This window comes from Pongo pygmaeus, chromosome 10 (genome assembly GCF_028885625.2).
Source record: "Pongo pygmaeus isolate AG05252 chromosome 10, NHGRI_mPonPyg2-v2.0_pri, whole genome shotgun sequence".
NCBI lineage: Eukaryota > Metazoa > Chordata > Mammalia > Primates > Hominidae > Pongo > Pongo pygmaeus.
In genome coordinates, this window is record NC_072383.2 from 10,883,601 (window position 1) to 10,911,371 (window position 27,771).

Consider the following 27,771-nt stretch of genomic DNA (forward strand, 5'->3'; position numbering starts at 1 on the left):
GAAAATATATTCAACGTCATTAGCTATTAGGGAAATGCAAATTAAAGCCACAATAAGTATCACCTCACCTATGAAAGTTACATAACGGTAACAATACCAAATGCTGATAAAGATGTTAAGAAATCAGGTCTTATACGCTGCTGCCATGAACGTAAAGTGACATAGCCTCTGTAGTAGTTTGCTAGGGCTGCCATAACAAAATACCACAGATGAGTGGCTTACACAAAAGAATTTCCTTTTCTCAGATCTGGAGGTTGGAAGTCCAAGATCAAGATCAAGATGCTGGCAGGTTTGGTTCACTGAGGCCTCTCCGTGGCTCACAGATGGCCTTCCTCTTGCAGCTTCTTCACATGCTCACCCCCTGTGCACGCATGCTTCTGGCGTTGCTTCTCACAAGGACACCAGTCATATTGGATTAGACCTCACCCTAAAATGGACTTACTTTAAACTCATCTATTACCCCTTAAAACAACTTATCTCCCAATATGGTTACATTCTGAGGTACTGGAGGTTAGGACTTCAACATTTGAGTTTTAGGGGGACACAATTTGGCCCTTAACAGCCATTCTGGAAAACATCTTAGGAACTTTTTAAAATAACAACACACACACACACACACACACACACACACACACACAAATTCTTCCCACAATTTTTATTACTCGGGAAATTCTGTTCTCAACTGATAAGAGGGAGTTTTCACCAGTGGTGCCAAGTCCATGTGACACGCACAGGCGTTGCCTGGAACCTTATGTGCAAGCCTTCATGAATTTGACAATGAGATCAATACATAAAAGAACAATACTGTGGCAATAACAAAGTGGTGATTTCTAGTCTCTTTTATCAGATGCCTCTATTCTATACCCCTTTTACTAGAATACTGTCCAAACTAGAGGCATAGGGAGGGATCTGCAAACTAAGCTCCCTGTGTTATTTGACCAGTGTGTATCATTCATTAGAGCTTACCATCCCCATTCTGAAAGCCTGGGTGATTCTGGAGCTAGCTCATCAGTTAAAATGAAATGCTTTCACAAAGCATTTTGGGAAAATCACAAAGCTGATGAATTCTTATTTCTGCTACTGCACAAGATCACATTGCCAGAGATTTATATCAGCACCTGTATCCTTTCTAGACTTTTTCTTACTAAACAAAATGCTTATGCCATAATATACACAATCTATCTTGAGATTCTTTTCCATTTTTTAACTGAAACTAGCTTCAATCTAATTTAGCTCTAAAATCTTTAAAATCTCAAAACATTAGTCTTTATAAACACATTTATCCACTCCATGAAGAGCAAAAAGCTTTCAAAACTTGCATCTTTGCAATAAACACAAGAGCCCTTTTAACAGTTACAGCTGACTTACTTGTGATCTGAAAGCACCCATCACCCTTGACACATAGTTAAGAGGCAAATACTGATTTGCGTAGTGCTATCTTCTGATAGGTGCAGTGCCATCAAATATGAACAACCACAGAGTTAAGTTGTGATTGCCGTATGACAGATAGCCTTCTAGTTAATTTCTGGCTGTGGTCTCACCTGGTAGCCTGTGCTTCTTGATAAAGCAATCCAAGGTCCCTCACCAGGAAAATAACATACTTTTGACCCATCCTCACGTCATATCCAATTTGAGTTATTTCCGTACCTACAACCAGTGTTTTCCCCAACTCTGCATTCATCGTTCCATTTTTTTTTTTTTCCCAGAAATAGAATAGCTACCATCCTGAAACAGACAATAGTATTTAGAAGTAAGGATGTTGGGATTATATCAGGCAAAATGTTTGCAATGGCAATTAAGATACCCTCAATATCCCATCATAGAAGGCTAGTGCAATTATGGATAGCTATGTAATGGAATATTATATAGTCAGTACAAATGATGAGAGGACCCTACACATGTTGATAATGGGAAAAATATTACGTGAAAAAGAAAATCAGTGCCAAAAAGCATATGGTACATTTAAAAAAATTTTTTTAAAGTATGTTTGAAATATTCTATACTAGAATAGCTTTAAAGTGAGCAGGAACAGAGAAGGGGAAGTTAGGAAAAAGAAGACTGGCTAAATAGTATACTTGAACTATCCACAGAATTTTAAACATGGATATGTCGAATGATTGTTTTTAAGTTGTTAACATAAGCACAATTTAAGCTCATTTTCTCTTCTCAAATTTGCATTAGTCGGCCAATCACACACACACATACACACACACACACACACACACACACACACACAGACTCACACACATGAAATATGTGAAATGGATGTATTTTTAAGATATGCTAACTGGTTGCCTGGAGGAAACTGGAACCAAGATAGGAGCCTTTTTTAATAGAATAAAATAGTTGATTTTTTTTGCCTTGGCCTATTACCAATTTTTACCAACCCTTTTAACTTGCAAGATAATACAAGGTTCTTGAACAGTTCACATTCACCTGCTTGCCATTTATTAGGCCAAGAATGCTCCCTCCACCTACAGTGTTCTTCCCTTTAGATACTCAAATGTTTAATGATCCCTCACCTTAGGACTCCATTTAAATAGGAGACCCTCCCCACTATTTAAAATCAACATACCCCTATGATTATGCCAGTCCCTATCCTCCTACCATGTTTTATGTTTCTTAATAGCACTTACTGCCATCTAAATTAAATTCCATATTTGTTTATTTTCTGTATGTACCTGGTCATTGAAACAATGGTATTTTGTTGGTTTGTTCCATCCTAGCCACTAGAATAATGTTTAGCACAAACCTAGACTCAATATGTACTGCTGCAGCAGATCTGAAAAGTAACTATACGGCACTGACAGCTGCGATAGTTTTTCTCAACTTAGGGGCACCGTGGCTGGGAGGGGGGAGAAATGTAGTTGTAAAGAGCTCCCTTGTGTACCTACAACACAGCAGTGAGTGGTAAAAACCTCAGGTTGGAAGTTGAAGGATGTTAGAACTATTAACTCCTTCATTCATCTAAAGGTCATCACGTCACCTCACTGAATGAAGATTACTCAAAAAGAGACAGTACCAAATAATTCATGCCTACTACTGAACTCAGACATGAACTTGGCAATTTCCAGCTGTACATTTCAACAGGAATCCAATTGTTTATCATCTCAAGCTTATATCCCTAAATTTGTGAAATAGCATTAATTTAACTTTACATTTGGCTTTGAATTTACTATTAATCAAGTCAAGTAAATGAAGTGGTGGAGAAGACAAACACACGCTAAGGTCGGCAAAAATACACTCCCATTAAACATTCTGTCCTCTGAAGGGTAAAAATTTTATTTTTGAGGAATTTCTTGATGCACATTTTCAAAGGGAGTCACATAAGAAAGCAAAAATGTTATCCTCCCCTCATCCTAGAAATAAATAAGAAGGACATAAATTTTTTTTTTTTTTTCAAATCATGACACTTGGAGGTTTAGCACCAGCATCCAAAATGAACAAAAACGGAAAAAAAAGCATTTACTATATATTTCAGATTTCTTTGGTTGGGGTTCTCCCCATGTGGTATTAATATTTCTTGTTTCAATATATATATTACCAAAACAGTAAAAACCAGGAAAAAAAATATAAACCTAGCGGTTGCTGAAACTGGGGAGGCTGCTCTCTTGTCTTCTGTGCAGGAATTCCCAGGTTCTCAGCTTGCTGGAAAAATTTGTTGACATTTTCTTTTTGTAGTTGTTTCTTAAAGAATAACAGTAAACATTCCAATGTCCAAATCTTGGTTAGTCTTCCACTTTATTGCTTGGATGTTTCTTTGGTGTTGGTAAGGTTGTGGCCTGCTTTTTGCTTTATTTCTGAATGGTCACTAATTCTTTAGGTCACCTGGGAAAAATTAAAATCAAACTTATAAAGAGTGACAAAGTAACCATGAGTTAAAGAATAAAAAAGCAGAAATTATCTGCTTTTCATATAACTAGAAAAAGAGTACTTCAAATGCTCTAAATACAATCACATCTTGCATAGATCTCTAAGCTATATATTAATTAAATGGAAACTCTCACTTTTTAATAAAGTATTTTTATAAACCAGAAGTCAGTACATAAGAGTAAAAATTTTATAAAATTGTATAAAAGAAAATTACCATTACTAATGAAAAATACTCAAAATCATTTTAGTGGCTGCACCCTATCTTCTCATATGAATATACCACAATTAGCAATTTACCAAATGTCAGACAGATTGTAAATTGTAAAAATATTTTTTCCCAATATTTAAAATTATTTCCTTAGAAACAATACCTAGAAATAATGTTATGCCATAAAAGGGTATGGCCATTTTTATATGATTAATATGTTGCTCTGAATCAGTTAATTCCAAGTATGAATAGGGAACTTATTTCTGTGACAAACTGCCCATGCTACCCAAGATAAAACAGAATATTGTCCTCATAGCGAATGCTTACTTACCTAATTAATGGCTGATTAAAATCCCACATCACTGGATATAAAAGCAGATGGCCTTAAGACACAAGAACTTATAATAATCCCAAAACTTCATTTATGAAATTTTAACAATTTTTGAAAAATAGCATTGACACTGAGTTTACAACCTCTCTTAACTAAAAGCTAATGGAAAGGGTGATAACCAAGAAGAATAAGAACTAAAGTCTCAGTTAAAAGGGTTATAGGTTAAAAAAAAAAAAAACCCAGAATTTATAATTGAGTTGATCTTTCTAGCTATAATTCTACGTAAATAAAATGTCCAAGACCTTTAAAAGACAGAAAAAAGTAGAAAATGACAAGAAAATAAAAAGCTATCCTTTTATGAGAGGTTATTCTTTACCATACCCTATTGTAAACACTTCCTGTTATTTCACTTAATAATCCTTGCAACGACCCTAGTAAATATAAATAAAGTTGATTATCAAAGAAAAAGGGAAGGAAAAAAAATCCTTTAGTTTATTCTACTGTTTCTGATTACTAAACAGGTTCTGAAACTGTTTCTAATTACTAAAACCAGGCCTTTGTTAGGGACTTTTAGCATCAGTTTCCCTAAGTGGTACTAGTAGTTAAAAACCTGCCTGTCTAGAAAAAAGAAGTTGAGTATCATCAACTCTGTCTGAATGCTTATACCCTCACCAAAGCTTATCAAAATGAGGTCAATCCCAGAAATATTTAACCACCAAATCACTTTTTCCACAGAATCCCAATGGAGACAAGGGGTTGGCACAGATGAACTGCAGAACTAGTTTACACTAATTTGTACTCTTGTTGAGAAACCAGTGATACTAAAAAGAAAATACCAACTCAAGACTGGGCTGCCCCAGCTTTTACCTGCCGATGGTGAAGGTGCCTGGGGAGCCTGGTGTTACTCAGCACTGATCTGCTGGGTGGGTGGAGCAGGGTTCTCAGTTGGTGCTTCACCTGCCTTGGCCTAAAATGCAAAACAAAGCCATAAATCAGATAAAAGTCAGATGGCAGTGGAAAGTTCAAGACTGAAAGTTCTTAAAAGTTTGAATTTTCCTGTGAAGGAAAATTAGCATGCAAAAATTTAACTACTCTTATGTATGAGTCACAAATTAGTACCATATTCAGTCCCTGGCATCTCTACCAAAACAAAATGAAACCAAAACCCCACAAAAACAAAAAACAAAGCAAAACAAAATTAGTACCATAGAAGAACAGCTTACAAACGGCAACTAAATACCACTACTCTCCATAAAGTCTGTGATATACAACTGCTTTTAACTCATGCTTAGAGGCAGCTTCCTCTCAATAAATGCCACTCCTCTTTGAAGAACCCTAAATGTTTTAGCTCTGAATCCCCATTAGTATGGGTCATTCTTTCAGAGAATGTTAACTGGATTCGCATATGTGGTCTGTGTTATGTGCAAGGCATACCCTATATATACGGATTTTGAGCAAAATGTTTTTGTATTTGTTAAGTGTCAGGTTATCATGTGATAAAACCTCTTTTAGAATGCTAAAGTCTGACATGATTAAAGACAATCTGGCAACATCCGCCCTGATTGGTTGGATTTACCTCTTTGCCATCTTGTGAAGGAGCGTTAGGAGGACGCGGGCGACGCCGGTAATTGTAGGGACGCCGGTATCCACGGCGAACAGACTGCTGGTTTGGACCACTGGTGGCTTGCTGATTTTCTTTATCTTCAGCCTCTCCAACTGCTGGGGCAGGTCGTGGGCGAGGAGGTCCCCTGCTGTAGGGAACACAGAAGAAAATAGAACAAGTGCCAACGGGACAGGGCTTTTCCAGAAAATAAGGTTTTATTTATTTTTAAAAATTAAAAAGTCAAGTGATCAGGGCCAGGCATGATGGTTCACCCCTGTAATCCCAGCACTTCGGGAGGCTGAGGCAGGCGGATCACTTGAGGTCAGGAGTTCAAGACCAGCCTGGCCAACATGGTGAAACTCCATCTCTACTAAAAATACAAACATTAGCCAGGCGTGGTGGCACATGCCTGTAATCCCAGCTACTTGGGAGGCTGAGGCATAAGAATCGCTTGAATCCATGAGGCAGAGGTTGTAGCAACTCAAGATTGGCACTGCACTCCAGCCTGGGTGACAGAGGGAGACTCCATCTCAAAAAAAAAAAAAAAAAAACAAAAAATTCAAGTGATGAGTACTTATTGCTAGAATTATTCACAGGTCAATGCAACAAATGGAATACAGGTTTCATGAAAAAAAAAATCTTAATTTTCCATCATTTTCCCCTTTCATTTGAATACATATTTGTAAGGAACATACATATACCGAACACATACTCTGTTCCTATCAGGCCCTTTGATAAGCACTAAGAATAGGAAAATTAAAAAAGAAAAGAAGAGTAGTCTGGTATCTGCCTTCCATGAATAGAATTTAGCAGAGACTAAGGGAATTAAACATGAGAAGAAATATTATTATGTGCCAGAGCCTGTGCTAGTCGGTTTTAAAATTAAATATTTAATTTGAATGGTAATTCTGTGGATGAGATTTATAACAAGAAAACCAAAAGGTTTAGACGACAAAATATATGGCTGAGCTACATAAAAGTGCTGCTTTTATAGGTTAAAAAAGGTCAAATATGACTTCCCGAGATCACATAGCCAGGGACTGACAAAGCTGAGCCTCACGCAAGCTACTGAATCCTTTTTGTTCCAGTAAGACATTTCTATGCCATCTCTTTTATTTTGAAAGTCCTTAGTACTTAATCATTAGTGATTATGCCTAAAGCTGGAGGGAATCTTGTGAAGAAAAAGGATACAATCCTTTTACAATTATATTGGTAGAATCCTCTCCCAATATAATATACTTTTTATCCTTCAATAAAGCCATACTGACAAATTTCAAGGTAGCATAAACATCATTTAGGAAGGAAGTTGTAGTTTTTCCACTTACCACAAAGGGTAAGATAAAAGAATGGGCAGGCTTATATTATAAAAAGCTTCAAAGGGATCGTATGGAGGGAGTCTAGCCTAATTCAGTCTTCAAAAGGAATAAAGCACAAATACAATAACCCAGCATTCACGAATATTAACCTCAATGGTGGTAATAATATCTAATACATATCGAGGCCTTTACTTTATCAGGTACCACACTAATTATCTTAGCTGCATTAGTACCTTTAATCCCCAACTATAGAATATCTCTTTGTTTTCAGACAGGGTCTCACTCTGTTGCACAGGCTGGAATGCAGTCCAAGAACATACATCTAATGAGTTGCAGAGTAGGAAGATAAATTCAGGCGATTTGATCATACCCTGATATAACCCCTCTACTGGACTGCCTCAGTGATTAATACTCACTATCCCAAATACCCTCTGACACTCAATTCTTCCTCCATTTGCAGCATTACCATGGAATTGCCCACCAATAATTTATCTGATTTATTTTTATAAAAATTAAGTATTAATTTACATCTTATTATAATTCCAGAATACAAAATGATGCTTTGGTGCAGAGATAACTAAAAATTCTAGTATTAAGTAGGTGGGAAATGTCACACCAGCACCTGAAAACTCTGGCATGTAGTGAAAGCATTCACATCTTCTAGATATATAATAAATCCACAAAACAGAACCACACAGTCCTCATTCTACCACTGAGCACACAAGTCCTGTAACTGGCCATTAGTGGAAAATGCGACATACCTACGGTACCTTGGGCGGTAAGTTGGATTTCGATGAACCGGTCCCTGAAGTTGTGCTCCCTCCGGGACTCCATCCTTCATCTCTCCAATCTCACCAGCCTGGAGAGGGAATGAGAGCTGACAGTGAGTGTCACGGCACAGGGGATAAGATACAGTGCATACAGCTATGTTCAGAATTTTTTTTAGAAGTAAAAAACAAAATGCTTCATTACAAAACTAGGCACTCTCAGCTGTAACACAAACTATTTATGAGTAAATCTTCGTGAATGACTGAAAAGGAAGACAAACCTAGTCTGACTAGAACACTCATTTGCTTAGTCCCAGAGCACCTAACTTTATTTTCGCATATCAATTTAACATTTTGAAATCGGATACATTTCATTCATCTCTTTAAATAAAATACTCTTTTATTTTTCTTTACGACAAACTTACTTTAAGCCAGTGGAATAAAATTAACTTATTGTACAACTTCTAAGGGAAAGAAAGAACAACTGAAAAAAACCAAAAAAACCCACCAACAATGTCTGCAATTCTTTACCATACAGCCATATCTCAACTTTCTTTTCTTTTCTCAAAACATCCCTTCCTCCCCCTAAGAGCCAAATACTGTCCTTCATATTTCATCACGAAAAGAGAAACAGTCAGAAGACAATTTCCACATTCTCATTAGCAAATCTACCCAGCTCCCTGTATTTAAATTAGAATTTTCTTCTCTCCCATTACCCTGGATAAGTGGTCCAAGTTCATATCTGAAACCAACAGCCTTTCTATTCTCATCAACTAGACACAGCATATTAATGCTATCCCTTCACTATGTTTTCACCTTTTCTATCATTTCCATCTAAGCATATATACCCAGTGAAATAGCACCCATACTTTTCAATTTTTTAAAATTTTGAAATAAGCACAAAGTTACAGAGAAGTTACCTGTAATTCTCAGCTCTCATTCAAGTTTCACCATTTGTCCCAATGATGCCCTTTATAGCAAAAACACCATTTAGAATTATGCACTGAAGTAAGTTATATCTTTTTGTTTGCAGCAATTTTTTTTTATTTATTTATTTGAGATGGAGTCTCGCTCTGTCGCCAGGGTGGAGTGCCGTGGCACGATCTCAACTCACTGCAACCTCCGCCTCCCTGGTTCAAGCGATTCTCCTGCCTCAGCCTCCCAAGTAGCTGGGACTACAGGCATGTGCCACCATGCCCAGCTAATGTTTTGTATTTTTAGTAGAGACGGGGTTTCACCATGTTGGCCAGGATGGTCTCAATCTCTTGACCTCGTGACCTACCCGCCTCAGACTTCCAAAGTGCTGGGATAATAGGCGTGAGACACCACGTTGGTTTTCAGGACCTTGATGCTTCTTTAAAGATTACAAACCAGTTATTTTGTAAAATATCCCTCAACTTGGGTTATTGGTGTTCACTAATGATTAGATACTGTTTTTGCATCCCCAGGGGATGTCACAAAAGTGACACTGCATTCTCCTCACTGCATCCGGTCAGGTGGCATATAGTTTCAATGTGTGCCATTACTGATAATGTTCACTTTGATAAGTGGTTAAGGTGGTATCTGCCACCAGAGTCCCCCACTGTAAGTTGACTCTTTCCTTCTTTGTAATTAATGAGTACTTTGTGAGGAAGTACTTACAAAGTGCATAAATATACTATTCCTTATCAAATTTTTCAATATATTGGTTTATTTATTTATATTTGTATGGACTCATGGTTTTCTATTTTATTCAATGAGTTGTAATCTGTTACTATCATTACTGGCCAATGGGAACCCCTTCAAGCTGGCTCATATCCTTTTGATGTGTTTCCAACATTCTTTGAGTACTTCTTCGTTTTCTGGCACAACAAGATGTTCCAGGCTCATATTGTACTTTCTCTGTCCCAGCTCTGAAATCAGCCATTTCTGCAAAGGGAATTCTTTTTGTTTGAGAATGTTATTTAAAAACAAAAAATTGGGGGACAGGTATGCTCAATGCTGTTACTAAGGTATCACTGCTTTCAGGACCTTTCAGTAGACAGAACTATGGAACACACACACACACAATGTTACATATGTATGTGTGTATATATATATGTGGGTTTATGGCAAACACACATGCCTACCTTGACCTGGCCATTTAATGGCTTTAGAAGTTGTTGGTGAGATAAGGGATAAAGGAGAGACCAGGGGTAACTCTGCATTGTAAAAAGCAAAGCAAATCAAGCAAAAATCTTGCTCTGATCCCTTATCTTCTTCCAGCTACTACCCCATTTCTTTACAGACATACATACTAAAGAAAAACCAAACACCATGACCACTACTACAGAAACCTCAATGGGGAATATGTCTCCTCTTCCCGCCCTTTGCTGTTTCTTAAGTTCATTCTATTTAAACTTTTGTCTTCACCAAACCACTGACTTCCAAGTTACCAAATCTAATAATCAACTCTCAGCTTAATCTCTACTTATCAACAAGCATTTAACACATTTCTTTCTTGAAATACATTCTCCTTGCCTGCTCCTTCTCATTGTCCTTTGCTAGACAATCCTCATCTTCCTAATCTTTAATCGTTGGTGTGTCCCAGAACTTGATCCTAGGATCCTATTTCCACCTACACTCACTTTATAGTTAATATCATCCTGCCCCTATGGCTTTAAATATCCTGTTTTATAACTCCAAATCAGCCAGGCGCGGTGGCTCACGCCTGTAATCCCAGCACTTTGGGAGGCCAAGGCGGGTGGATCACGAGGTCAGGAGATTGCGACCATCCTGGCTAACACGGTGAAACCCCGTCTCTACTAAAAATACAAAAAAATTAGCCGGGCGTGGTGGCGGGCGCCGGTAGTCCCAGCTACTCGGGAGGCTGAGGCAGAAGAATGGCGTGAACCCAGGAGATGGAGCTTGCAGTGAGCCAAGATCGTGCCACTGCACTCCAGCCTGGGTGACAGAGTGAGACTCCGTCTCAAAAAAAAAAAAAAAAAAAGATAAAATAAAATAAATAAATAAATAAATAACTCCAAATAATTATTTACAGTTCCATTTCTCCCCTTCAGACTCCCATTCACGCTTTTCCTGGGACCTGATGGACTTGATCCCTTGCTCCATTTAGGTCTCTTCTCAAATACAACTTAATGAACTCCCAAAAATGTTGTCAACCACTGTATCTAAGACTACACCTTCCATCCTCCAGCCACTTTCTACCTCCTCCCTCTGCTTTATTTTTTCTGCCTACTTAACACCTCCACTTGTAGTTGAATTTAATATGAGAAAAAGACCTCCAAAGAATTTTCACCTTTCCCTCCAAACCCAATCTTTCTTCAGTATTCCCATATTTGTTTAAATCAAAACTGCAGAGGTATTATTTACTCCTCATACAATATACTGCCATTCCTCATACTCCTCACTCAATCCATCATGAAATGCCAACACCTCTATATGCTTAAAGCATTTTCCAAATCTAACCATTTAATCAGACCTTCCACTGCCAGCTTCTCTAATACAACTCATGTTCATCTCTCTACTGAAAAGATTATAGCAGCTGTTCTCCCTGCTTTTATACTCTTGCCTCCTGTGGTCCAGTCCCAACAAAACAGTCCAATAATCTCTTAAATGTTTCTTTTCTGTTGAGATCCCTTTACTGGCTTCTCATCACATTTACAGTAGGTCAAGGCTTTACAGTGGTCTACCAGCACGTCTGTCCTCTCCTGAGATCTCACCTCATACCCTCTCCCCCTTCACTCACATCATCCCCATCACAGGAGCCTCTCTTTAGTTTACTAAGTAAGCTCGGCCATTTCTTCCTCAGAAACTGTTGAGTCACAAAAAAAGGCTGAGAGAAACAGCAATTAACGTGTATAAAGGATGTATAATGTATAATGTATACATTAACGTGTATAATGGCAGAAGTCTTGTCTGCCAGCAAGACTGGATGACAAGAACAAAATGAATTAAAATTAAGTTCTACCACTTCTTGTCCACGTAAAATAAAAGTTGCTGATTTTTAAAAATAATCAAATTCCTTCATTTGTGACAACAACAAAAAATATGGAGACCACTACTTCCCTCAGGCTACAGAGACAACTAAAGTAAGAACCGATTCCAAATATCTGTCACCTGGTAGATGCCACAATGTTGCTCCCTTCCCTCCATCATGTAATTATTTTCTCAAAGACAATAAGTACATAGTAGCTCAGTGAACGATTCTACTTAATTTTCAAATCTATAGAACAATTTTCTTTAAAAATGGAAGTCATTCAGTCACTAATAAATCATGCTATATTATGTCCTTAGTGCATAAGGCAAATACCACTGGCCTATATATTCCTTTTTTTTATTCTATTATGCCCAATAAATTTCATAGCGTTCTAATAGTAGAAAATGTTGGCGAAGACTTTTCTATTTGATCTCAGTAATTTTTACTATCCTAGAGATCCATCTATATATTTTTAAGACAGCACACTGACAACCTTGAAGTAGCTTAGTTATATGGATGAGAGCTTTAGGAATTTTCTTTTGATGCTCTTGACTGGCTTAATCAGACTACTTAGTCAGAGAACTAGTAGATATTATAAAGATTATTAAGAAATATGGTTTAAAGGATCAAGACAACTTTTACTTCTGACATGGAACAGGTAGGAAAGTCAGCCATTCAGTCAACAACTAAATGCAGTTAAGTTACAGGAATAAGCATGCATGTTCAAAAGCAGCTTTCAATTAGCTTCTGCATATGATGTTTTACATGGCACTAAGGAATGACTTTGCTCTGAAACTTCAATTTCTAAGGTGAAATACATTTTATTTCAAAAGATATGAAAAAGAATCATCATGCTTTCAGCAAACGTGATATATGTTGTATAAGCCAAACACTAAGGAGGAGTATGTCAGGAAAGCACTATTAAGACACTAAAAATAAGTGCATATTACAATCTCACTGCCTTTTCCTGTCCTTGTTTCCTAGAAGCCCAGAGTGCTGCCCTAAAGCTACTATGTCTCATGTACCCAATCTCTCCATATATGTAAGTCTACTTGTTATTTTTAGCACATTTGTCAGGGGCAGCTGTTGAAGAGTAGAAGGAAAAAAACAAGAAAGAACACAGTCATGCATGATGGGACAGGAGAAGGGCAGCAAAGAACAGACTGAACATAATGTTCAGTCAAAACATCTAGTGGTGGGGGGAAAAAAAAGAAACCCCAAGGACACTGAGGAGAAAAAAGTTGTGGCTACTGATAACAAAAATGATGACCTATCCCTAGTTTTCCAAGTTCCCTAGGAACTGCAAAGTTGATGTAAGGTTTATTAAGCACAAAACAAACTCAAAACAGCTGTACTAATATTCTGCAGTAAAAAAGGAGAATCAACAATCAACAACCTCCATTCTGGTAGGTTGCCTTTAAAAATCAGCACTGTCTCACTTAAATCCAATACTTTATAAACGTTATTTATGCTGCAGGCATCTTTTGCTAAATCCTTTATATTTAATCATCACAACCCTATGGTGCAGGCATTTAATGCCCCCATTTAATGGATGAACTTAATCTAAAACTTGGTTTTCTCAAAACCTCACAAGTAAGTAGCAGAAACAGGATTCAAATCCAGCCTGACTTCAGAGTCCAAGCTCTTACACATTCCACCTGTCTTGTTACCTTAATTCTTTTGTTCTTCTATCAACTAGAAACTTTAGCCATGAGGGTTCCCTATTATAGGCATGGATCACGTGGTTTTGCTTTTAGACATGTTACCGCAATGACTGCTTTGAAAAAACAGACTGAAGGCCTTGCCTCAGCTTTTGTAGCATCAGGAAGCCATAAGCAAGGTTTCTGGCAGCTGGTGTTGGAGGAGGAGGAGGAAGAGGAGGCAGAGAAGGACGGAAGGGTGAGGATTGCTGAAGAGAAGTCTCAGTTGCAATTTTACCTGTATTCTGTTGGGATGGGGTAAGACCCGTGAGCGACGGTCAAAGGTCTGTCCCACGTGGTAAGGCGGGAACCGCCGCTGCCGGTACTGAGGGCGATACTGGGGGCGGCGCAGCTGATTCCGGGCCCCAGAGAACTGCCTATCAGTGGCAGGGGGGTCAAATCCTTCACTGCTGCCGCTCCCTTCCTCCTCCTCCTCCCCAGCGTACTAGCGAAGCAAAGAAACAGAGATTCAGAAGAAGTTTTAGCAAGGAAAGAACCAAAGAACACCATTTAGGATGAATATCACCAAAATAAAATCTCCCCAAAGCAATAAAATCCTTTCCATTATACAGACAAAATGCATTTAACCCAGATTATCATGTGATTGCCTGGGATAAACTACATTAAGATTAGAGTAGATCTGTGCAGATAAAATACCAAGAAGCAGAAAAGCAAGAGCAATCAATCTACAATCAATTTAATAGTCATCTAATTAGAACTGGTATCAGCTAACCAACCACCCGAAGAGTATCTGTAAGGTTTATAATTTTTGCTCCATCAAATGCGTGTCTCCCAGCATTTACCATCCACTGAGGCAATGTCAGGGAAAAGCCAAAAAAGAATACATTTTATGATGTTACCAACATATTTGACCCAAGTGGTATTCTTCCTACAACAGTCTGTAAAGTGTGGATGGGATCTCTGAAAACTTCCAGGGGGTCAGCGAGGTCAAACTATTGCCATAATATTACTAAGATGCTATTTGCCTTTCCCAGGCATTCTCTCAGAAGTATATGGTGGGGTCTCCCAAAGGCTACAATGACATGGGGTCTCTCAGCAGACTGAATGCAGAAACAGATGTGAGAATCCAGCTATCTTCTATTAAACCATACATCAGAGATCTGCAAAAGTATAAAGCAATACCACTCTTTTCAATTTAAATATTTTTTTCCATAAAAACTGTTATTTTCACGAACATATAGTTATTTTAAGTCAATTAACATTTTAAGTTTATTTTATTTTCTAATATAATATTAATATAAACAAACATTGACAAAAACTCTAGAATCCTCAATATCATGTAAGCATATAAACAGATCCCAAAATCAAGAAGTCTGAGAACCACTGACCTATGGCATGACTCCCTTTATATGTTTAGGAGTAAAGCTTTAATCATACTTTGATGGTAATAAGCCCTAATCCTGGAGGTTTCTAAATATAGACCTTATTAATATTAACAAAGGAAATTACTGATTATTTTATATTTTTCTTCTATTTAAATTATATCATATACTACCATTTTACATTTTAAAAAACCAAACATCCTACAAAGACTATGTGATTTCAAGTCTTACTTTAAAGAGGATCTGCAAATGCCTTTAATGGGAAGTAACTAGTTTTTAAAAATGAATAAATAAAAAAAGCAAAATAATGACACATTTTTTTTTTACAGGAGTGTATTTAAGCTTTGGACCGTTCCAGAACAAGTCCACATGTGCAACCAAACTCCCCCTCCAAAAAAGCCAAAAAAAAAAAATCAAGTCATTCTACTCTTCATAAAACCTCTAGCAAAGATGAGATTCACAATTATGTAAACGTTTATTTGCACAGAAAATGCTTACCAAAATATTAAGTGTGAGACAACATAAACTGTTTTTCTTCTTGGGCTTATCTTCCTCTTTCGCATTTCACACAATCAAATCTTTAAGAGTTTTACAAAGCATAATAATGGCACCAGCACTGCTGAATACGCTCTTTTGAGAGATACTGAACAAGTTGTTGGGACTTAGATATTACAACAAAAAAGCTCATTTATGTATACTTTAAGAGTGTTAACAATTTTGTTTCTTAAGCGTTTTAACAATTTTGTTTCTAAATATCTTTTATACGCATGACTTTAGAATTTTCAGGTTTTGGACGGGAAAAGCCCTTAAGAAAAATTTTTCACTGAATGTTTTTCTACCACTTTTACTTTTGAATTAACCTGGGAGTCAAAATAATCACACTTAGCACTCTGTGACTCTGATGAACTTGAAAGAGAATATGATGTAGGAAATGCTACAGCAGCTCATTCCTAGCTACCCCCTCATAGCTTATTAAAAATCAAATAAGATAAGCAAAAACAAAGAAACAAGTGGGAAGTCCTAGGGAATCTGATAGAATTAATTTGGGCAGGGTGTGATGATGGCAGAATAAAGAGGAAAAGCATTTAGGTAAACAGAAAGATATACATCCATCAAAACATAAAGATAGGTAATTCTCAATCTGCAGATATTTAATTCTGATGAGTTTTTCTTTGGATGAGATAGGTAGTCACAATCCTGTGCTGACAAACATTCGAAGTTTTCTTCAATGTGCCAATACCTGGTTCTAATTCTAGAAACACCAAGAACTGATTCAAATCTAGTAAGTTCCTCATGGCCACAAATATACTGGGTCAATTTTGGGTGCCTTCAGAATACTCCTATAAACTGAGCCTCCCAAGAAAGCTCCAGCCAGATTTGCTCAGAAACTGTTTCCCCTGCACTGAAACCAACTTAAAGAACTAAAAATCCACAGAATCACTTATTGCTTCTTTACTTTGAAATAATGGAAAAATGCTATGCTAAATAAAACAGCCACTTAACCAAGACAAATTAGTTAATAGCTCTGTGGCCTGCACTTTTATTGCCTATTCACAAGTTATTTTGCATTCTTTCACCAACCAAATTTTGATTTTCTTAGAGGTCAACAGTGTCGGCACCAAAGAATGAACAACAAGGTTAAGTCAATGATGGAAATCCATTCCCCTTTGCCAGTGAATGTCTGTGACTAGGTTCTGGCCAGAAAAGAGAGACAAATGAAGAGAAACCTTGTTAAAACCTCAGCACTGTCTCCCTTAAGTCTTCCTGTTACAAGATAATTAAATGTCTATTACTCGTAGCCAAATATATCCTAACTGATACAACAACTTCTGAATGGCAAGTTTCTAATGAGACCAGTGGCTCTGGAAAAATTCTGAGAGCTAAGATTTCCCCTTAAGAGTACCGTGTATATTGCTCCAGTGATGGGTACACCAAAATCTCAGAAATCACCACTAAAGAACTTATTCATGTAACTAATCACCACTGGTTTCCCAAAAACCTATGGAAATCAATAATAAACATTTTTAAAAATAAGATAAAAATTTCCTTTAAAGAAAAAATAAAAATCACTTAAATCATTTGTCTCCAGGAGAAGACAAGGCATTTATCTGCTCCAAGTATATACACTTAATTCCATGCATGAACAATTTCTCAATCACTGGTAAGTAACAGAGACAACGTACATTCCGGGGTGGGCCACGGCGCCTTCCATAGTAGCCACGTCTGTAACGGCGCCGATCTGCAGCGTAACGACTCCCTTCCACAGGAACTCCATCCGGGCCAGTCACATTGGCAGCTTCTGCACCCTAAGAAGAAAATAAAAAGATGGTCTCAAAATTAAAAAGAACATAAACTAACTCAAAAAACAGCCTTGGACTGCTAGAGTATAAGACTGGCAGAACACACTAAGAATTCCCACTGTGACTTTAAAAACAGATCTAGGTTTTAAACAAAGTGAGCAAGGTACTTCACATCCTGATTTAAACATGTATGGCTTGTTTGCTCATACAACCTGAGTTTTGCTTTCTTGTCTAGCTATGTCAATCGCAAAAGCAATGTGTAACCTCTTTAAAGAACATAAATTAGCAAATATACAACTGTCAAACTAGAAGCAATGCTAGACCAGGAAGAATATTCCTTGATGGGAAAGACTTGAGATACTGTTATTTTCCTAGAATCTGTTGAAACCTATGTTAGTCTAGGAGGTACCAAGAGGACAATCCCTATTCATGGGCTCACATGATTCTCTGTCCAGCACAAAGGTACTGAGTGAAACTTTTCCCATTTTGGCAGCAACAAGAAGAAAGGGTCTTTGAGTAATAATATTCTCCACACATGTAGTCCTTCTTTAGCCTTTCCTATTTTCCTAATTCTAAACAGATTTAGAATTCTTATTCTCATACGGACAAATGGAAAATGTTTCAAAAATGTTAAAAAAATGTAGACCAAGATTTCACAGAGTGTATTTCACACCCTACATCAATTTGTAAAACCCCGAGTTCTGAAAACACACAGAAGAAAAATCAACCCAAAACAATTTTTTAAAAACTGGATGGGATATCAGAGATCCTCACAGACCGGCATGTGCTGTTGAGTGATTTGAAAATCTAAAAGACTTACAAGATACCCTGAGGATCACACTGGTAAAGGTAATCACTTACATTTCTGCATCAAATCAAATAAATTGTTTTTCTTTTAAAACACAATGGTTTGAGAGCCATTAGGAACATGACCTATGGAATGGTATATGTGTATGTGGGAGGAGCACATACAGGGAGTTAACCTGTCATCCAGTTAATTTATAATTCAGCTGCCATGATTAGCTGCCGTGGCAGTTGTGCTATATGTAGTTTCAGCGTGTTTTTCATCTTACTCAATATTGTTTTACTAACATCTATAACAGACTAAATACAAAGCATAAAGGACATTACTGACACGGAATTAAATACATAACAGTATTAGAAACTTCTGTAGCTAGTCTTCAGGATAATCCCTTAACTTCTTGGATTCAATTTGCCTGAACAAAGCTATTTTAGGGTCTATCACGATACCTTCAGCTTCCCAAAATCCAAGCCAAACAGAAAACAAAATGATTAATATTCAATTTCAATCTCCTTTTATTGAGATTAAAATATTCTTTACCATGTATTATTTGTAGGCAGAAGTGCTTACAAGTCGGCCTGAAAACTTTACTTTGATAAAATAAATCTTTTGCCCCAAAGCAGTTTTTTTTTTCGAAACAGAATTTTACTCTGTCGCCCAGGCTGGAGTGCAATGTCTTAGTTCACTGCAAACTCCACCTCCCAGGTTCAAACGATTCTCCTGCCTCAGCCTCCTGAGTAGCCGGAATTACAGGCGTGCGACCACACTCAGATATTTTTGTAATTTTAGTAGAGACGGGTTTCACCATGTTGGCCAGGCTGGTCTCGAACTCCTGACCTCAGGAGATCCGCCTGCCTCGGCCTCCCAAAGTGCTGGGATTACAGGTGTGGGCCACCATGCCCAGCTGCAAAGCACTTTTAATATATTGTTAATACATAAGATAGTTAAATTTTAATCTGCATTTCGAAATATATACCTTTGGTATAAAAATATAAGTTATTTTTAAATTGAGAAGTCAGCTTTTCTTTCCATAATCAGAGATGGTCATTTATTAAATAAGAAATTAAAGTATCTTTATTGCAGAATGTTTATAATGACAATGTCAAAAATATTTCTGCTGGCTGGGTGCAGTGGCTCACACCTGTAATCCCAGTACTTGGGGAGGCTGACACAAGTGGATCACCTAAGGTCAGGGGTTTCAAGACCAGCCTGGCCAACATGGCAAAACCCTGTCTCTACTAAAAATACAAAAATTAGCTGGGCGTGGTGGTGGGTGTCTGTAATCCCAGCTACTAGGGAGACTGAGGCAGAGGAATCGCTTGAACCTGGATGGTGGAAGTTGCAGTGAACCAAGATCGTGCCAATGCACTCCAGCCTGGGCAACCCCATCTTAAAAAAAAAAAAAAAAAAAAAAATTCTGTTTAAAAGTCACTTCCTGCTATTGTACAAAAATTCCAAAGTCATGTCAATTCATAAGGCGCTGACAGATAATTGTGCAACAAAACTATGTGCCAGCACTTTGATACCCAACCACAATTTCCTCTCACCTTCTCTCCTTCAACCACATCAAACTCTACAGTTTCTCCATCTCCTACACTACGCAGATATTTCCGTGGGTTATTCTTCTTGATGGCAGTCTGGAAAGAGAACAGAAAATTTTATTCGATGTATATTTCAATATTGGCCACAGATTTCACTGCTTTCAAGTACACCAGAGTGAACTTGAAGAAACTGTTGACCAATTCTTATTTTTCCACCATTCTCCCACTGACTTGGGTCTCCAACACAACAAGAAGAAAGCACCATAAAACTATACTCCACATTACTTTCTTGATTTGTGCCATTCATCTTGACAGGTGGATTAATCAGAATATGTTTTTTCTATAACTGCAGTGTGTGCAGTGACTACACACTAGTGCTACAGGCTGATCACCTGATCATATCAGATGTATTAATTACCTCAAACCATTAAGCTTCGGAGATTCTCTGAATCTCCAGAGGAGGAAAGGAGGCAGTGATAAAGAAAAACAAATTAAAATGCCAAGGGGATAAATATTTCTGACGAGTAAACAAAATTATCTCAAGAATCAGAACATATTAGTAATAATCTGGCCTCCCCCCTCTCCTCCCATTTTGCAGATGAGTTAACATGAGGCTAACAGTTAAAGTGATTTATCTGAAGTCACAAACGTAACAGCCCCAGGGATGATGGGGAAAGTGGAGGAGGGGGAATTCATATCCCTGTACTCTACCTATATGATATTTATTCAACATTTCCCCCATCACACAATTCCTATGTCAACAAATCCTACGTTCCCTGATAATACATTAAAAGGTTAGTGAAGATGCTATTCTTCATTAAACATCTACACCTAAATATCTGCTTATGAATAGGTGCTGCTCTCTCTTGTTCAATCAATGAAGGCAGAAAATAATTCCTGCCATGCATTTCCATTTCTTTGGCTGGTATCTCTAAACAGTTAAAGGGGCTTGAGTTTCTATGGAACTAGGTCAACCTTATTTTATAAAGCGATTAAGCATGCGTAATCCAGCCCGTCCCCTAACTCTGAGTAGGAGGGAAAAGAAATAGTGAGCCAATAGAGCAGAGACCTCACCCATAGAGGAAAAAAGGCAGTTCAGGACAGACACGCAGCATGAACATTCAGCCATTCCAAAAACAGCCCCTCCCTGCCGACTCGCTCCCCCTTTCCTGTTAAACTGGGCAAGCCTCAACACACTGAGGTGACTCACCACACAACCTCACAGGGGCTGGAATCGGGTCATATACTCACAGGCTAATAAAGCCAGCCACCAATACAGCAACTTCTGAGGACCTTGACTCTAGCAGTCTTCAGAATTCTTACCCCAAAAGGTCTATTAAGCTCAAACCTCCAAGTATTATAAACAACACTATTATGACCCTAAAAGTCACTGTATCTGAACAAAATAAATCTACTCAAATTATCTACATACAACTGAGATATATCCAGTCAAGCAGAAATATAAACAATAGAAACCACAGCTAGATACCACTATCTCCAACTCCTACGGTCACTCTAATACATACACAAACCTAAACAGAAGGAAACAAAAACACAGAAAATCAGATGTATTCTGGATTTCTGCATTGCAAGAGAATGGGCTGGCATCAGTACCTGCTGCTCTATCTTCCTTATGGTTATACTCTGAGAACGCATATTTCAGACAATTCACTGAAAACTAAATAAACAAAGAGAACACTAAGGATAGTATTCCTTCTCTTAACCTATTTTATAAAGGAAGTCTAGGACATATTAATAACAGAATAAATAACATCCTAGGCTAATAGAGCAAAGAAAAACTGAGGCACCTATAGCAGAGAAGCTCCATATCTTACCCATTTCCTCTATTTCCTGTAAATCTAAGGGAATTTGCAGCTTTTGACCTGGACATGTCTTAACATGCCTCATTTAACAAGAGTGAGGGCTACCCTGGGAACTGGAAGTTTTCTCATCTTACTATTTGCTTCTCTGTGCTATTTACTTCAGTTGAGAGCTGCTCTGATAGAGGAGCTTTAACCAATACCTACCCAGGCAGAAGCCAGATTGGCTCCAGGCAAACACTAAGGAGGAACCACATCGGGAGAACAGGATGCTAAAACGGAAACAGACTTTTTTTTTTTGCTAAGGACTCAAAGGCTTTAAAAATTAGAAAGTGGTCTAACCAAATATCACTTTATACAACTGTAAAAATAAAACTATTAGAAAACAGTTAATATGATGGGGTAGAAGAACTTATTTGCCAATCTTAAAATGTGGAACTGAGCTCTTGTTGCAAAATAAATCACAGAAAGAGTTTAGATTAAAATAATAATCCATAGGACTTACTTTTGGGAAAGGGTTGACAGAAGATTACACACCCCCTCCTCACATAGCAAATGTAGTATTTATAATCCCTCTTACCTGATGTACAAATACATCTTCTTTGGTGTCATTTCTGTTGAAAGACAAAAAGCTCACAATTAAAGGTAGTACATATGTGCAAAAACTTAAAAGAACCTATGTGTTATGAATTTAAATCCCAAGTCCTCAAAACACAACATAGATTTTCACTTATTTTCTACACAATTCAGACACTTAAAATCAATCCTTGTTAAACATTTCTAACTCCACACGCCACCCACCTTCCTCCTCCACATTGCCACAGTGTTTAGATCCAAGCTCATAGACTCAACATACAGAAACATCCCCTTCCTCTGTCTCTTTCTGAATCACATGGTGTGTAATCAGAGACTTAGATTTTCCTCCCAGCAAAAGCAAAGCAAGACAGTTAAAAGGACAGGGCACAGCTGTGAACTAGGCTCTCCTTACACTGAAACTTAAAACAGCCCCCCACCCCCACTCCACCAAAGGAGACAAGAAATTGGAGGAACTTTAAGAAGGGGTGGGAAAGCAAAGAAAATGCCGGTATCATGTAAAAACCTCATAATACTCCCAACATCTTGTAGTTGTGTTCTCATTCCTGTATGGTTAAAAGTTACCACAGTTTACAGTTTCTACATAGGACTGGACCAGAAGTGGGTTAAAGATCCAGCTCAATTACTCACTAGTTGGGTGACCTTAGGAAAGCTGCTTAACCAGTATAAGACTCCATTTCTCCATCTGTGAAATTATGGATATGGTCTCATTTATCCTAAAGCCCTTCCCATTTCTGATTTTATCTTCCCCTTTTTTCCCTTAATGACTAGATTTTATGAAATAAGTTATTTATTAGTGTCCTGGAAATGTATTTTAAGTAATATTTAACAACCAGTAGCTTAGAAATGAGAATATTTACAGTGCTTAGAAACCTAAAAAATTTATATAAGCCATTAATGAAGGCTAAGGGATTTATAACTGCTGGTGCCACAATGTAAGTATAAACTTAAAACATGCAACACACACACACACATACCGATTTATAAATCCATATCCATTTCTGACGTTGAACCATTTGACAGTGCCAAGGACTTTGGTGGCTAAAATAGGATTAAGCAGATAAATTAGTATCTGACCTACAAAGAGATAAAGCTCATATCACTAAGATCTTGATAACATTAGACAAAGCCTAAACATACCTAAAGAAATCATTAAAAGCTTAATTCCAAAATACATTAGAAAAAGAAAATGGAGCAAGCCAAGATCTCATAAGGAAATACTTTTCAGAAGACTAAACCTTTCTTCCTTATTCAACTTTTCAGGAAAGTCACAAGATAAGGAGTGGTTATAAGTCTATACAATTCTGTAATCATTAAAATTGAGAAACACTGAAGGAAAAAAAAAATATTCAAGATGAATGTTCCAAGTTTTAGCCTAGACAAATTTTGTAAGTTCAAAAGAGGGGCTACAATAAAAGAGTGAAAGACCTTAACACATCACTTTCATACTTGGAAATATTAGGCAAACTTTAATGAGAAACAAGGTGGCTCCTTGTTAACAAGCAATCTACAAAGATGTAAAGCAACTTGTCCAGTTGCCAAATGGGAGCCCATCAGAGGAGTCAAGAATAATTATAGAACTGCTGCTGTCTCAATCCAGTTCTGTACTTACCACCCTGAGACATGATACAACAGGTCTCTTCAAACCACATGATGAATTTGGGCTTGTTTCTTTGTTTACCTTGCTCTCTACAGTTGTGCGAATCAAACTTAAGCATTTTTCCATAAAACCCCCTGTTTACCATGATGGTTGTCTCTACCTCATGAGCAGGACCACTTCTCTACAATGCCTGATTTTAGCAGAATTGAGAGAAGGAATCTAAACAAAATATAACTTCATGTAACTTGTATTTTGTAGGTTTATATTTATCTCAACTATTTCAAATATGATCTTTGGAATCAATTGTGAACGACAAATTCAGTACTTCTAGGAAATGCCCTTGTCTCAATTCAGGAAGTGCAAAAAGCAATTATCAAGACTCAATGAAACAGGAAACCTGGCAATAGATTACCTTAAAGAAAAAATAAAAAAGGCTCAGTAGCGAATGAAAGTAATTATTAACATCAATCCATGCTGTCTTTCCATAAAATACAAAGTTTATAATTTCCAAGGATAAACAATAAGGCTTCACTTTTAAATTCAAAACTAAAATAGTAATTAGGAGTTGCTCTGTTGGAGGCAGGGTTAGTTCTGAAGTTTGCTAGACTGATATACTTGGGAAAATACTTTAGCTCTCTTTGTTGGGGGAAAGAAAATCCAAAACAAAAAAAAACATGTCTTTACATCTCCAAAGTTATGCAGTCTACACTGATTAGGCATTCTCCAGCTTTAGTTCCAAAGATCTCTCATCTCTCCAAAGGAGAGATCAAACCCAGGCAATCTTAACGTTTGAGGCCGCTCTAATTGGAGCAGCAAGCAAAGCAGAAAAAAACAGTTGATGTTTTAGATGCAAATGTACACAGAAGAAGCCTGTTTTTGATACATTACATGCATTTAAATCAGGCAATATTCCAAATAATATGCGTTTAGTGCCTCTTTTCATTTGCCCCAAAAATTAATCACCTGGGAAAATATAAAGACTGGAACTGTTTTTAATATCTAGCATTGTCGAAGGAATAATCTTGATTAAAATGGCAATACTAATAATAAAGGAAAAAGATGATAAATAATTCTCAGGTCTAACCTCAATCCAAGATGAAGGTTATTTTTACTTTCCAATGTAGTTTAAAAAAAGTTTCGTAATTCCACAAATACTTCTCCAAGGACTTCTTACGATCAAATTCATTCCCACTTCTTGCTTTAAACCATAAACCCACTTCATATACACTAAGGGGAAGGGTTGGGGAGGAAGACCATAGATTTCCATAATATTTATCAGAAGGAAAATTTTTTTGCACTCATGAAAACTATTTTTCTTGTGCCTATAAACTCAAGTTAAGGCCCATTTGCAAATACTACAACATATCCATTTTAGTCAGCACTGTGCCTAGCACATCTTAGGCATCCATGTGTTTGCTTGGCAAAGGAAAGGGGATGGCAGGACACACTAGACAGAGACAAACAGTGTTGAGGTGTCATGTAGAAAGGGCTGTCCTTCATTTTTAGAGAGACGCAGTAAGAGTGGAAAGATAAAAGTCATCAGACTCGTCACCACGGATCTGCAGAGGCAGTCGGTTGAGGAAATTAACCTTCATTTATCTGTTTCCTTCATCTTTAAAGATAGTATCTGCTTTCCCAATCTCAGAACAGTACAGGATTAAGTGAAAAACCGCAAAAGCTTTCTACAAAAATAAGGTATCATTAACAATGTTATCTTAACACTGCTTTGCAGAACACAAGGTTGTCTCTCTCAGACATCTGGCAGAAAGTGTTCCAAGAAATATTTGCTAGGAACAACATCACAATGTACTACTGACTAGATTTAAGCAACTTTTAGTCCAGCAAAATCAGGCCCATTTTGTTTCTTAACCTACACAGGTTACAATTAGCATGTTGTTTGGTAGGGACTTAGTAAAAGCCCTGGAAAAAAAAAACACAAGAAAACAGTCCTCTCAAGGTGGGGAATATTGAAAGGTATTACACTTCTCTCACATTGCTCCCTCAACTTTCTTCCCAAAGGGGAAGCAGGGCTCAGAGAGATGAGACAAACATGCCCCACCCCAAATAGTGAAGAGGTCTCCGAAGCATCCTACACCATCTGTTAACGTTCTTGTTTATAAGAGCTAACGATATGGACACACACCCTTTAGGGAGGTTATTCACCACCCACCTGCTTTGCAAGCGTTTAAGAACTCACACAGGGGCGTTACTTACGAAGAGAACGCTTAAGTTATATGACTAAACCAACAACCATCACAGACACCCTTTCCATCCACTGCCCCCCCAAATCTCAACATTTCATCTTCCTGTTTCCCTTCCTAGGTTACAAGCGCCAAGGTAACAATGTTTTGAACTAACGTCATACCCCCACTTCCGACGAAGTTTTTTCAGCTGCTACACCACGTGCGTTCCCACAGTCCGGGAAGAGGGAAGCGTGTAGCCATTGGTGGACACTGAATGGCTGTTTGCGGCAGTGGCCACAGAGAGGGGGAGGAGGACGTGGGACTAAGACCCAAGTTTCCCGGAGACGATTGCAACACCTCTTTGCTGGCATGTGGCCAACAGGAGCATGGCGTCTTTCCCATGCCCATGTGGGAAGGGCGTCAGGGACAGACACCTGACCCTTCCTGGCAAGAAGCTTTTCTATCTTTCCCTCCCCGTCTCCTTCTAGCGCCTTCCTCTTCCCCAAAGGAAATGCTCTCCTTTCCCAGATCCAAAGCAAGGACCCCAAAGTGCCAGGCCCACGTGTCGGTCCTTCCCCTACATCCATCCCTACCCAAGGTCCCCTCTCCCAGACTGCCTCTCCTTTTCTCTCCAAACGCAGGCATTTTCCACCACGAGAATCCGCGACAGTGCCCGTCTGGGAGACAGAAGTTAAGACCTAAACTTTCTGGCCCGGAACCAGAAGGGAGGTGCACATGGCGCCGAGGAGCGCAGGGCGCAGCGCGCTCACCTGGGAGCGCGGGCAAGGAAGGCTGCCAGCGCTGGGGACCCAGAGACCCCTAGGGACCCGGAGATCCCTGGGGACCCCGAGCTGTCAGCGTCTCCAGCCCGGGTGGGAGATGTAGCGCGAGCTGCCCACACGTGCTCTGCGGCCGGCTGGGCCCGCCCCACTACCGCAGCCCCTGCTCTCTCCGGCCTGACTCACCGAGAACTTTTTTCTCCGCGTCTTCGCTGCCGGCGGCGGTGGCTAAAGAGGCGGCGGCCGCGGTGCCCGTGGCTGCGGGGGCCGCGTCTCCACCGGGGTTTCCTGCGACGTGGGCGGCGGGCGCCGGGGCCGCGGCCTGGGGCGCACCGCTGCCCACCGGGCTCTTGGGCGCGGGGTCCTGGGGAGCCGCGGCGGCCGCCTCCGTCGGAGCCTGCGGGAGGGTGGTGGTGGTGGTGGTGGCCTCGCCCGCCTCGCTCATGCCTCCTCCTCCTCTGCTCTCGCTCAGGCGCCTCGGTGGCGGTTGGTCGGCGGTTAGCGCGGCTGGTGGTCGCGGCGGCCGGGGCTCGCTCTCGGGGAGGCCGGGGCGGATCTCGCGGCGCAGGCGGCGGCGGCCGAGGTGGGGTCGCGCGGCGGAGGCGGCTCGAGCTTCGTGCTGCGCGCTCGCTCTTGGGCTCCTCGCTCGATCTTACTGCCCCAAAAATGGCCCCGCACAAGTTTTTCTAGGCGGCGCACCGGCCCGGGAGGGAAGGGCGGGCGAGGGGAGAGGGTGGGGAAACTTGGCTCGGGAGTCGGGCCCTGGACTCTCATTAGCATTTAAAGGCGCCCGGTGCGCTTTCCATGGCTCCAATCCGCTGGGACGCGAGCGCGCGGGCCGCGTTGCAGAGCCAAAGAAAGCCAGGGTGAACGGGGCGCCCGGGTTGTCGTCTGGAGCGTTCCGAGGAGCCCGCGCTGCTGACCCTTTGTTGGAGCGGGATGCAGGGGCTCTCCTCCCTCAACCCGTCTTGACACCCGCAGCTGACAAGGAGAGGTAAAATAGGGCACCTAAACTACTCTGCGGTTCACCCTCTCAAACACTTGTTTTTAAAT

General features: G+C 39.2%; 1 protein-coding gene across 4 annotated transcripts; it reads right to left on the bottom strand.

Moving 5' to 3' along the window:
- Positions 1 to 3,256: 3,256 nt before the first annotated feature.
- On the bottom strand, positions 3,257 to 27,418 carry YBX3 (Y-box binding protein 3). 4 transcript variants are annotated; one of them, XM_063672420.1, is made up of 10 exons: positions 26,905 to 27,385; positions 23,134 to 23,197; positions 22,143 to 22,176; positions 19,749 to 19,838; positions 17,283 to 17,405; positions 13,995 to 14,201; positions 8,102 to 8,190; positions 5,989 to 6,163; positions 5,280 to 5,379; positions 3,257 to 3,828 (listed from the first exon to the last, which is right to left on the bottom strand). In XM_063672420.1, exons 1-9 carry the CDS (start codon positions 27,161 to 27,163, stop codon positions 5,314 to 5,316), a joined length of 1,107 nt encoding a protein of 368 aa, XP_063528490.1. In that variant the 5' UTR covers positions 27,164 to 27,385; the 3' UTR covers positions 3,257 to 3,828; positions 5,280 to 5,313. The 4 variants fall into 4 exon arrangements, with proteins under 4 accessions (XP_063528490.1, XP_054298998.1, XP_054299000.1 ...); XM_054443023.2 differs by having other exon boundaries at positions 8,093 to 8,190; positions 26,905 to 27,383; XM_054443025.2 differs by lacking the exon at positions 13,995 to 14,201 and having other exon boundaries at positions 8,093 to 8,190; positions 26,905 to 27,418.
- Positions 27,419 to 27,771: the final 353 nt, after the last annotated feature.

Coding starts and splice junctions, on each gene's coding strand:
- YBX3 (XM_054443023.2), bottom strand. CDS start 27,163: ATGAGCGAGGCGGGCGAGGCCACCACCACCACCACCACCCTCCCGCAG. Junction 23,198..26,904: donor CGCGGAGAAAAAAGTTCTCG/GTGAGTCAGGCC, acceptor ATCCTATTTTAG/CCACCAAAGTCCTTGGCACT. Junction 14,202..17,282: donor GCCGTGGCCCACCCCGGAAT/GTACGTTGTCTC, acceptor TTGCTTCGCTAG/TACGCTGGGGAGGAGGAGGA.